Source organism: Leuciscus leuciscus (assembly GCF_965113295.1).
Source record: "Leuciscus leuciscus genome assembly, chromosome: 15".
Taxonomy (NCBI): Eukaryota; Metazoa; Chordata; class Actinopteri; order Cypriniformes; family Leuciscidae; genus Leuciscus; species Leuciscus leuciscus.
The window spans coordinates 22,952,987-22,966,251 of record NC_138739.1 but is presented as its reverse complement, the minus strand read 5'-3'; the positions used below and the strand labels follow the sequence as shown (position 1 = coordinate 22,966,251).

General features: G+C 36.1%; 1 protein-coding gene and 1 long non-coding RNA gene across 2 annotated transcripts; one reads left to right on the top strand and one right to left on the bottom strand.

The window, feature by feature from the left end:
• Window positions 1-5,120: 5,120 nt before the first annotated feature.
• Window positions 5,121-12,666, top strand: LOC309475064 (uncharacterized protein). Its single transcript, XM_082137685.1, has 5 exons — window positions 5,121-5,293; window positions 5,467-5,638; window positions 7,943-8,067; window positions 8,156-8,359; window positions 10,119-12,666. The coding sequence occupies exons 1-5, from the start codon at window positions 5,233-5,235 to the stop codon at window positions 10,280-10,282; spliced, it is 726 nt and encodes a 241-aa protein (XP_081993811.1). The 5' UTR covers window positions 5,121-5,232; the 3' UTR covers window positions 10,283-12,666.
• On the bottom strand, window positions 6,044-7,936 carry LOC309475069. The gene is made up of 2 exons (XR_014197497.1): window positions 7,096-7,936; window positions 6,044-6,757 (listed from the first exon to the last, which is right to left on the bottom strand). It is a non-coding gene; the product is annotated as an uncharacterized lncRNA (long non-coding RNA).
• Window positions 12,667-13,265: the final 599 nt, after the last annotated feature.

The window sequence follows — 13,265 nt, the reverse complement described above, 5'->3', positions numbered from 1 at the left end:
TTCTTGGATGGGAGGAGCACAAACAGGACTTATCAGGATTGTTTGCATTACACTAGCAAGAAAAACATAACTGGGTTTAATTGATTCTTCAGTTTCCGGAAATGCACCTGAAAGGTAACCTTAAAAAGGTACTGGTAATTTGCTGCCAGGAAATTATCCGTTTATGTGGACATTTAACCTTAAACAACAATTTAATGCGTCATTCAAAATACAGGTAAAACGTAAAAAATTTGCAGGATGGATGTCCCACATTTTGGATTTATTTAGCTAACTATCCCTGATGTATTGTGTGCAAGTACTTCAAAATTATAAAGACATTATAGGGTAATGAAACGAGGTGTTAGGGGGATACAGTTTAGGACCCAAGGACCAGATGTTTGAAAGAAGACCCGGAGTTAGAATTATAAAGACACTCTGACCCTGAAGTTAGGCACGTCGTGACCTTCCAGTTCGCAGATTTGGGTTGTTGGGTGCCAGCATGTCCAGAACAACAACTCGGTCAATCTCCAATAATGCCAATGGTTCCTTAACCTGTAACCAAGAAGACCGACCGACACACAGCTTTTCCAAGGTTGGATTTGGCCAGGCTCTAACTATAAATAGGAGAGTATTCTCAAAACATCAAGATAATGCATTCTTTCTCTCAAGGAGAACTGCACTTTAGTCTAACTGGAAAGTAAGGCTTTAACATAGAAATGGGCCCTTAAACTATTGGCTTCAATGACCCCTATATGTTTTAACACGTTGAAGACCTTTCTCAAACACAAAACAAGTCCCTATTTCATTTCTGGAAGCCGGGCTAAATAAGCAAGCCCTGTTACTGCATTCAGATATCAAACACAGACATTAAAGAATACATGAAAAGAACATTTCAGTAATCACACTGGTAACTTCTATAACAAAGTAAAATCTCCAGAGAAGTCATTCAACTCATGTGATATTTAGAAGGAAAAATATTGATTAATACCTTGATCATAATCACTCATTACATATACATTGAAGCAGCAGTGGATTCCAATCCACCCTCTTCAAAACGAACGCTTCATCTTTTGTGTGATGTTGCCTACAATGAACTTCATAAATCTGATTAGTAAAGTTTTGGCCATCATTCAAGCTTATGGGTAGCAAATTTCAATTTGAAATGTAATATGCAAAATGTCAATGCAATATGTAAAATGGCAATGCATTTCTGTATTTAAATTTTAATTTACCCATACATTTGTGCAACGTTTGGTGCAAAATGAAAATGAAAATTCAATTATATAATTTACATTTGCCATTTCATACACTAGTTTTAATATGTAAATTGAATACATATTTTAACGCTTTATAAGTTGCAAAATTAAAATTAAAATGTATTACAGAAATGATTAGATATGTTTAACATGTTCAAGCAAAAACTGTAGCAAAATTGTAATTTAAATGTAATTTTTTCTTAATTGCATTTACACTCACAGTTAAGACACTTGCGATTGCATTTCCAGTAAGTGTCCCGCAATGAATTTAGCTAAATTCAATGTGCAATTTGAAAATGTATTCTGAGCCGATCACGTGCCCACCCCGCCCTGTCAATCACTGCGTGAAGTTGGCCCCGCCCCCAACCCAATGCAAAACGTCGGCAAAATAGGCTCAATCGTTTTACTTCGTTTGTGCTGTAATTTTTGTTTGTGTTTCCTGCTTCTGTTTTTTAGATATTAAAAATAATATTTATAGGTCATTCTGCCACCCAGCCCGCCACATGCTCCAAATAAAATCTCGTTCGGTTTGTGCCGGTTTTGTTTGTGCTGCTTCAGTTTTTGAAATATTAGACCGAATTATAGACGATGACGTCACCAGCCCCCCGACCTGCTCCACATTCACCCAAAATAGTCTCATATGTTTGTGCTAATTTGCGCTGATAAACGTTTATTTTGTTCTGCTTCGGTTTCTTAAATATTGAAATAATATTTATTACTATCTAATCATTTCTGTAATACATTTTAATTTTAATTTTGCAACTTATAAAGCGTTAAAATATGTATTCAATTTACATATTAAAACTAGTGTATGAAATGGCAAATGTAAATTATATAATTGAATTTTCATTTTCATTTTGCACCAAACGTTGCACAAATGTATGGGAAAATTTAAATTAAAATACAGAAATGCATTGCCATTTTACATATTGCATTGTGATTTTGCATATTACATTTCAAATTGAATATTGCTACCCATAAGCTTCCATATTGGACAGGGTCCGCTACAACAGGCTTGTAGTGGATAAAATCAAGGTGACAAGATAAGTTATAACCGTAATTAAACTAAACTATACCTGTTCTATCTCCATGCAGCATCTGGCTCTAGGCATTATTGTCCTATTCTGGTTCGAACTGAACACCGCTAGTACAGTTTCCAAAATTTTTTTGTTCGTGTGAGATGGTCCTGTTTTGATGCCAGCACCATAGACAGTAAAAGAAATGGACACAGCGACCCCATAGACTTCAACGGAGAAAAGTGAAGCAAATTAGAAGCTCTCACTTCCTGATGGCTGAGCGTACTGCGCAGACTCAAACTGAGCTTGATGACGTAGATGTGATGTGAGCAACCTGTCTGACAGTTGTAAGTCTTCTAGTAGCTGTGCCAAGAGAAATCTGAATCATTCCCTTCCGAAACTTGCAGAGATGGAGAGCGTGAGTAGGAGCTGTCCATGAGCTAGGAGCAGGAGCAACTTTATGACTCTATGGGCTTCTCCCTTGACTTTATTAGATTTTATGCCTCCACGTCCCCCCGATTGACTGCGAGCTCCTCCTGTCTATACGGTAATTTCCAGATGGTCGCGTGGTTATGACGCAATCGTTAGCCTATTTTTACAAAAACTGCTTCTACGGGGCCATAACGTAAGGTACAAGGTAATGGAGCCTTTTATACATTGTCGTGTTTCTTTAGAAATAAACAATGGACAAATGGAGTCTTTAAACACCTCAGATGTAAAGAGTCAATGGGATGCTAACAGCAGGTGATGGCTTGTTAGCCAATGGCGGCCCCGGACATGGTACGCTTTTCGGGTGCTGGATTACCCCCCTGGCCAGCATGAGCTCTTGAAGCTCCGCATTCTTCTTGAAAGGGGGCGGGGAGCAGCAGCTCATTTGCATTTAAAGGGACACACACAAAAAACAGCACGTAATTGAAGCCAATAGTTAAGGGACCATTTCTTTGTTAAAGGAACATGCCACTGTTTTTTGAAATAGGGGTTATTCATCGTCTCCCCTACATTTAGATAGGTGGGCAAACACATTTTTGTCTCCGTGCATGCATTGTCTTAGTCTGGCAGCGCCGCCGTTACCTTAGCTTAGCATAATGAATGGAATCCTTTGTTGCCGAATAGCATCTGGTCCTTGGGTCCTAAACTGTTACCCCCTAACAGTTTTTACCCCATAAAATCACTGTTAGAGCTGAATAAAACAGTTCAAGAAGTGCGCATTAAAGTCTTATCCCTTAACTCTCTCTCTCTCCCTTGCATTATCATTAACATACACTGCAAAATACACAAAAACCTGTGCAGTATGATGTCACACTGCTCAGAGAATCAAAATGGCATGTCTATGAGACTGCTTTGGTTTAAAATAAAAGGAGTGGGTGGATTTTTATAATTGTAGGGTGATTGTGTTCACATACTGCCAACACATTTATGTCCAAACACCATGTAAAAGTGTATTTGTCATAATAAGTTGTGAAAAGGCCTTATATGGAGATGGTTTGGGCGTGTTTTCTGCTAATGACACCTCGTACCTGACTGCTCTTTTAGAATACTCCAAATTCACTAAAATTAGAAAGGGAGTTCATGTGTGTACGCACGTACTGTGAAGTTTGTGGAGATTTTCGTGAGAAGTTCTCCTGTGCCTAGGCTATTAAATAGCCTACAACTCATGCAATTATAGTGAATGAGACCCACACGTATCATTGTATGGCCTTTTGTTTATAGGTCAATAAACTGCACACATCTTATTTAACTAAAATGATTTATGTTCAAAAGTTAACATAACATCGCCACTTGTGGGAAAAAATTATTTTGCGCAGCCTATACGCTTTGAACGTTATTCTGTATCAAACAAATCAGGCACTGGGTCGACATAAGGCTCTCTAAATTATACTTTTTTTTAAGTTCTTTATTAGTTCTCACATTTTTGTTCTTAAAAGCGAACAACAAAAAAGATTCATAGAAATTATTCGTGATTTACAGACTTAACACATTAATTAATTAATTAATTAATTAATTTTTATTTATTTGACAGGGACAATGCAAACAAACATAGTGTCAAAGCAAGCTTGTCACTGAAGTGCTGCATAAAAAGTTTATAGCAAATGCTAATTTTCAACTCCTGTCCCTGGTTGGGCTTTTAGACACAATAGAATTTACATACATCACTATTTCAATTTAAAACAATATAAACATAATATATAAACAACTCCTGTCCCTGGTTGGGCTTTTAGACACAATAGAATTTACATACATCACTATTTCAATTTAAAACAATATAAACATAATATATAAACAACTCCTGTCCCTGGTTGGGCTTTTAGACACAATAGAATTTACATACTTCACTATTTCAATTTAAAACAATATAAACACAATATATAAACTATACTCCTGTCCCTGGTTGGACCTTTATACACAATAAAATTTACCCATGAAGTTTACCTGTAAAATTTACATACTACACTACCTAAAAAAAAAAAAAAAAAAATATATATATATATATATATTATATAAACATGATATATAAACATGCATATCATATACAACTCTTACCTTACAATAATTAAAAATGAGTACACTTTTGGTTTGTTTTTAACCAGTTTTTTAGCCTGGAAGTAAACACTTTAAAGTCAGGTACAATCTTGATGTCAGATGGTAATGAGTTCGAGAAGGTCGTTTGACCAAAGCTGGTCCTGCAATATGGTATTTTACAGTCATGATTTGTGAAACTCCAGTGACTCGAGTGCTGCTTTGTCTCTCAATAAATTAACTTAGTGGCTCAGGTGCTAAATGCTATTAATAGGCTATAGCCTTTCACAAGTCTTTTTTTTTCTTCTATCGCTTTCGTTTCACGTGTAGTAGGTGCAGTTGATGACACGAAAACAAGACAAAAGAAAGTCTAGTCGGTTCCTTTTACGCCCACCTAGTTACTTCATTACTATTCAAGAGCCTCAGTTGGATTTGGTGCTGCAGGCTTCATCAGAAGAAGAGCTATGTCCTCCACCATCGCGGTTCTTCTGCTCCTGTCTGCGGGTTTATTCACAGTCACAGTCGGTAAGTTATACGGGCTGTTACAAAAATCTAAAGAAACACTTTAAACTTGTTTTTGGGCGGTTTACCGATGGCTGTCAAGTACAAAATAAATAGTTTACTCCGCACTTATACTATTACTTAAATTTTTTTTTAATATTTGTATTAAATGTGCCACATTTCCCCTGTTATTTAAGGTGACAATGACTGTATCCCCTACATCACCAGCAAACACGAGTACAGGCCGTCGATAAGATGCAACAACGTCGGGTATCTTCCGAAGCATTGCTGTGGGACCTGCGATAACAGATACTGCTGCTTCTTTGAATCTAGGAAGTTATCCACGGAGGAGCAAATCGCGTGCACTGTGTAAGGAATTTTAAGTCGTTTCAGTCTTAATACAAATGTCTTTTAGACCCAAAAGTCCTTTTTACACATCCTCATGTCATTCAAAACTTGTATGATTGTCTCTCGCCTGCTTTAGGGCAGAGCGAGGCACAACTTTACGCTTTTTGACTTCCGCATTAATTTCACACATAATTCATTCAATTATGTGGTTTTGTTTTATTAATACTGTGTGGAAGTGAAATGTGACAACATGGTGTATTTTGACATGACCATGACAGCTTAAAATGTAATCTGATCTAATAAAAAAATGATCCAAGACAAACTAACATATTTTCTCACTAAAATACAATTATTAACTTTTTCATGTAAAACAATGGCATTTTTTAATAATTAAAAGTAATAAACAATTTTTGGAGTTTGACAACAAAAAATTAAATAAAAAAATTCATAATTTCTGAACATTGACTCTCAGTATTTATTCACCTGGTTTCTCAATAGATTCTAATGGGGCTCATTGTAACGCAGTGTTACAACATTCCGCATCTGCGCAACAGTGATTTAAACGCGGCTAGTGTCTTCTGCTGGTTAGATCAGCATTTAAGAACTATTTCAACTGTTAAACTAGATTAAAAAGTTTGTCGAGACAAATTTTAAGTTGAGAAAGTTTGGACCAGAAAGTTTGAAGTTTAAAGTAGTTTGAAGATTAAAATAGTTTGAAGTTTAATTTAGTTTAAAGTTTAAATTAGTTAGGGTTAGTTAGTTGTCAGTGTACAAATGGTAAGACGCCATATTTTTAAAAAATCGAACTCAGGGGCAACATGTAAAATAGGGCCAGTAACATAACCCCACAAGTGGCAGGCACTGTTGTTGAAACAAAGTTACCATACTTCACTGAGAATGCTCTATCAGTAAGATAAGACTTGAACCACTTTAAAACTGTCCCATGTATTCCAACCAATTGGGATAACCGCTTTATGAGAATCACATGGTCTATAGACTATTGTATCAAAAGCCGCACTCAAGTTCAGAAATAAAATCAGAGCTGCAGCATTACCTGCATCTCGGATTAAACGAAGGTCAACGAAGGTTATGTTCAGTGATATCTTCCTAAGATTTCAGAATTTTGGCACCATTTTTTCTCTATATAGTGTTGAAATGGCAACTAGTAAATACACTAAATTTCGTCATGCTGGCATGTGTGGAGGTATTTAAAACAAGTGTGTTACAACTAGCCCCGCATTAGGTTGTGCCACGCTCACCCCTACACAAAACAGGAGAAATTTTTAAAGTGTTTAAAAAGAACATAATTTTCATTTTGGGGTCAGTTATTGCTTTCATTTCTCCCTCATAATCTGTAACTGTTAACTAGTGATAAATCAGTGAAGCGTAAAATCATGGTGATTTCTTCTGAAATGTTAGTAGTTTTAATCTAATGGTTGAGGTTAATCTCAAACCTGAAACCTTATCACTAAGTTTACCTTTGTATTGTTTTTGCGATGTGTGTTACTTGAGGTTTTGTCTCTCCGTGTGTCGTTCCACTCGTCGTTTCCTACAGAGGTTGTGGTCGTTTTACTAAACTGCAGTTTGCAAGATGCATCCCCCAGATTGACACTTTACAACATAACAACAGCCACTTTGTGTAGTGCAAGGTGGGAAAATGCTTTGCTTGATAATTAAAGAACAAAGAATAAATAGTTCACGTTTTTGGTTGTGAAAGCTGTAGCGTTCACATTTATTAAGTCAATTTAATGACAAATGAGGCAAGAGAGAAGAATGATGCAACATCCACCTTTTTCAAGTTTTTACCCCAGTAATGGAGCTACAAATGTTTTATTTCAGAAGTTGCAATCAAAATCTTGCAATCAAAATCTGCACCTACAATCTTGATAATAACAGTTCCGAAAGAGGATTTTCGGCAACCATGCCATAGAAGAACCATTTGGCTCCCCAAAGAATCTTACAGTGAACAGTTCTTAAAAAAAAAAGAAAAAAACAATTTCTTTAGAATCTGAAGAACCATTTGTGCAATGAAAAGTTTCCATGAATGTAAAGGTTCTTCATGAAACAATAGATACCAATAAAGAATCTTTATTTTTAAGAGTGTAGAAGTGAATTCAAATGTCCAGTCCATAGGAAAATAACAATTAACATTAAAAAATAAATAAAAAATTAACATTTAAATAAATAAAACTAATTAATAAAATGATGATCAAGAAATATAATTTTGATGTATAAATAAGATTTTATAGATTAAATATACTAGAACATGATAAAGAGTGTTTATAATGCTTGTTGCTTCATATTTTTTCATAATCTGTCCAACAGCCAAAGCAATGAAGTCCTCATCATTGTTTCAGGAATAATGGGATTGTTGATCATATGCATTGTGTTCATCATCTGCTGCTGCTGCCCCTGCTGCTTTATGTATAAAATGTGCAGAAAACCCAGACGTAAGTGTTTTAGTGTCAATATAACGTTTAGGCTGGTAGTAAAATGATAAGAATTATAAAAAAAAATGTCTCTGTCTTTTTCCCACAGCTGTGGTAGGAGCACATATAACCTCAGTCATGAATACGCAATGCATTCAGCAGCAGCAGCAGCAGCCTGTCATGCAGCCAGCTCAGAATCCAGCATACCAGCCTGTGCCGACTCAACCGGGCTACGGCGCTCAGCCTATGCAGACGGGACCATATCAGGGACAGCCATACGCACCTGGATCCCAACTCTCATATAACATGGCAGGTGAGAAGACCTAGAAAAGGGGAGAAAAACTTCCAATCCTGCTCCAACTCACACATACCTGTAGTTTTCAAATAAGCCTGTTTGATCGGCTGAATCAGGTGTGTTTAATTAGGGTTGAAGCTAAAGGTGCGTTCACGCCAACTGTAAAAAGCCTTCACGTACATGTAGAACTCGTAATTACAACGTGTAAACTGGTAATTTTCCGAGAGCTACGACTTAGCACGTGGCGTGCACACAGCATAGAGCTGAGTTTTGCACCCCTGTACTAGAGATTGCATGAGTGAGTAGTGAACAGACACACACACTGCAAACCGTGGACACGGAAAGACACTTAGAAATATTAAGAGCTAGGAATGTTTCTGGTCCGAGCTCCAAGCTACCAGATGATGGCAGTAATGCACTGTAAAGTGCGGTTGCCAATAAAATGAAAAAGAAGAAGAAGAAGAAGTGCATGTCAGAGCACAAACCAAGCCGTGAAGTCCAAGGAATTGTCTGTAGACCTCTGAGACAGGATTGTATCGAGGCACAGATCTGGGGAAGGGTACAGAAACGTTTCTGAAGCATTGAAGGTCCCAATGAGCACAGTCCATCATCCGTAAATGGAAGTAGTTTGGAACCATCGGGACTCTTCCTAGAGCTGGCCGCCCGGCCAAACTGAGCAATCGGGGGAGAAGGGCCTTAGTCAGGGAGGTGACCAAGAACACGATGTTCACTCTGACAGAGCTCCAGCGTTTCTCAGGGGACAGAGGAGAACCTTCCAGAAGAACAACCATCTCTCACTCCACCAGTCAGGCCTGTATGGTAGAGTTGCCAGACGGAAGCCACTCCTCAGTAAAAGGCACATGACAGCCCTCCTGAAGGACTCTCAGTCCATGAGAAACAAAGATTAAACTCTTTGACCTGAATCGAAAGCGTCATGTCTGGAGGAAACCAGGCACCGCTCATCACCTGGCCAATACCATCCCTAAGTGAAGCATGGTGGTGGCAGCATCATGCTGTGGGGATGTTTTTCAGCGGCTGGAACTGGGAGACTAGTCCGGATCGAGGGAAAGATGAATGCAGCAATGTACAGAGACATCCTTGATGAAAACCTGCTCCAGAGCGCTCTGGACCTCAGACTGGGGCAACGGTTCATCTTCCAAAAGCACAACGACCCTAAGCACACAGCCAAGATAACAAAGGAGTGGCAAGGAGTTTATTTTATTTTATTTATTTTATTTTTAAATAAATTTGCAAAGATTTCAAACAAACTTCTTTCACGTTGTCATTATGGGGTACTGTTTGTAGAATTTTGAGGAAAATAATGAATTTAATCAATTTTGGAATAAGGCTGTAACATAACAAAATTAGGAAAAAGTGAAGCACTGTGAATACTTTCCGGATGCACTGTATATGAGGATGCGAATGATGTATAATACCCCTAGGCTAACTGTAAAAATGAACACTTGTGGTGGTCTAGTGTTGAACACTTGTGAAGTCCACAAGACCGTAAGTGCAAATCAGGTGTGCCATCTTTTTACAATACAAGACATAATTGTTGGGCTGTCAATGAATAAACACTTGTTGGCACATTCTGTTATTTTTAGTCTTTTTTTAAACTGTAACATAAACCACAGGTACTCAAGTAACTATTGTTTTGCAACTAGTAACTAGGAGAGATCAGTAGTCGTGCAACCCCTACCTAGGCTAGTACTTGACAGATTGAGACCATGTACTGATATTTTGCTTGAAAATAATTTGTGTCTTTTTGCATTTCCAGAAAGCCCTGGATATCCCGGTGTTCAAGCTCCATATGACGGAAGTCAGGCCATGTATCCCATGATGCCCCCTGCCCAGTACGGTTGTACTTATCCGCCCCAAGAGTCATTCGATCAGCCGGCCTATAACCCTGCCTACATGCAGCCACAGAAGACCGGATACTAAACCACAAGCGTCTGTCACATCAGTCACTGTTGGATTGTTTAGGTTTGTTGACGCACTTTCACTCGTCAGTAAAAATGTCCCGCATTCGATGCAGATTATAGAAGACTAGTGGATGTGTTACAGTCGGTGTTATTTCTGTTTTATTTTCTATCAGTCCTTTCAGTTTAGGTTTCGCTCTGCGTGCGACACACTGTAAAAGTAAAGATTTTAAAAGAAAATACAATTCGAAACTTTCTACTTTAAAAAATGCCAAGTTTAACTCTATTTGACATTTCTTTGTAATTAATCGTGAAAGTTTTACTAGCGATTTACGAGTGTAAATTTTTACAATAGTTTTAGCTTTCAGTGTTAATTTTTCAAGTATTATATTAATATTGAACTGTATAATATATTGATAATATATCTTCTGATACAATTTGATATACTAAGAAATCTAAAATAAAACGTGGTAATTTTTAAGTTGTAGTTTAGTTTATTTTTGCAATTTTGCTTTTGTATTTTCATTTTCATTAACAGCACAGAAACATGAATGTCTTCAATATTTATATTTCAACCAGCAGGATCTGTGATTTTATTTTAACCCTTTCATGCATGAATTATGATAACCTCGGTCAGGATTTTTTTTTTCCTATGTGTTTTTATTGCTCTTTTTTTTACACATTTTTCAAAGAGATCTTCAGATGTCCACTTGAGTGGACAACATGCGTTTATGGTTTAAACTGAAGAGATACTGTATTAAACGCATATAATCATACAATAATCAAACAGATATAGTGTGTGTATTTAACAAACCAATCAATACAATTATATCAAATCATGTGAAAACTATAAAATATATAAAAAAATATATAAATGTGAAATATTGCAAAGGCAAGCCCTCCTCTGAGAAAACCTAGCGATAAAGTTTTTTCAGTCTCATCTGAAATGAGCAGTGTTGGGGGGTAACGCATTACAAGCAACATGCATTATGAAATCGGATTACTTTTTGATCTAACAAGTAAAGTAATGCATTACAAGCAACATGTATTAAGTAAATATTACTTTTTGATCTAACAAGTAAAGTAATTAATTACAAGTAATGTGCATTACGTGATCAGATTACTTTTTGATGTTACGAGTAAAGAAACGCATTACAAGTAACGTGCATTACAAAATCAGATTACTTTTTGATCTAACAAGTAAAGTAATGCATCACAATTCACATACATTGTGTAATCACATTACCTTTTTTGATGTCAATGAAAATTACATTCTAATAATACAAATACATTTATTTACAGCCAAAAAAAGTTACTGCAGATTAAGTATTTTCAAAAACAACATTCACAGTATAAGTATGAATTGTAGCTGAAATATATTGATGCATGAGGTCCACTAACACAGTAGACAGATGATTAATCAGAATTTTCTCCCAATCTAAAATCGAAACTTGGAAAATTTGACTGAAATGACTCATTAGATATTGCTTGATGCAGCAATATTTTTTTTACCAACAAGAGTCTCCTAGGATAGAAGGAATGGGTGGATATTTCGGAGCAACTTGGCATTTCTGACTGACCATTGGCCATCTTGCCATCAAAACCTGTGAAAATTCAAGGTTTTCCATTTTTAATTCTTTCCTTTAAGGGCCTAAAATGCAGTTGCATTTTAATTACAATGAGTGATGCTGAATCTCCATAATTTTGTCACGAGTCTCACCGGCTTGTTGTTTTGACCTGTTGAAAAGGTATTTTATTAAAGGAACCTTTGTTAAAGCATTAGGAAACCACTTATTTTTTGTACAGCCTTTCACTGTTCTTTTTCAGATTATATTGTTTCGGGTTACATTGTTTTTTTAGATGGAGCCTATTTTTTTTTTTTTTAGCTGTTATAGATTTTGTAAATGTTTAACTGCTGTTTTGTATTTATATATTTCTATATTTGTGAGAAATGTGAAAAGCTTGATTGTTAAAATAAATATCTTACAGTCTCTTTAAAAAAAGGGAATTTAAAGAAAGTTTTACAGGAAAACATCAAAATTGTCAAACTCAACAAAGTCGACAACGGACAGCAAACCTGCTGGAGAAGATTTTGGACTGTTTTTTTTAATGCAATGTTTGGTGAAGTTACACCACTTGAATGTTTATGGGACCCCCTACTGGTGAAACAAAAAAGAAACAATACTACTTGTATTCATCTAATTGTAGTATTTTTCATGTATTTAAATATTTTTAAATTCTGTGTATGTACTTTTTAACCTGATTTTTACAGATTCGTAGAGAGAATGTTTTTTTACTGTTTTGAATATGATGCTGAATATATTCAGATATACTGAATATATTATTCCTCCTGTGTTCCTGTTTTTGTATGCTTTTTGATATTCAATAAATCAGTTATTCCTGCAACTGATTCCTCCTCTTTTCCCACCCTGAGAAAGAGTGGCGGTTACGTGCGACTGCAGTGATGTAGCCCTCGTATTGGAAGAAGTCGTCGTTCTAAGAAGTCTCTGTGAAGTACCAAATGTAACTTCCATTTTTATCCTTTTTCATTGTTTTAAGTACATTATCACCTTTAAACACTGACCAATTGAAATATAATTTTATTAGACAAAAAGAGACCTGTTTTCTTTCCTGTTTATTTAAATGTTAAACACTGGCTATTGAAACTCTTGGATATTTTACTGTTTTGACCTTTAAATTTGTTAATTTGTAAGGGAAACAGCTGACAAGGTCGTTTATATGTATTTAGTACAGACACTTTTAAATCCAGTTTACTTGAAATAAGTAGTTGGGTCAATTATTTAATTATGCCAACAAAACTCTGTAAGTTGAAATACTTAATATTCTAAGTACATACAACTTAAATCAAAGCAAAAAGATAACTCAATAAGTTAAGTTGAGAGAACAATTTTTTATAGTGTATGTCTCACTTTATTAAATTTCTTTGACCTCATAATGTTCACTCAAAATGTCTCTGTGGTGACATAGGCCTGGCTTCTTCAGTC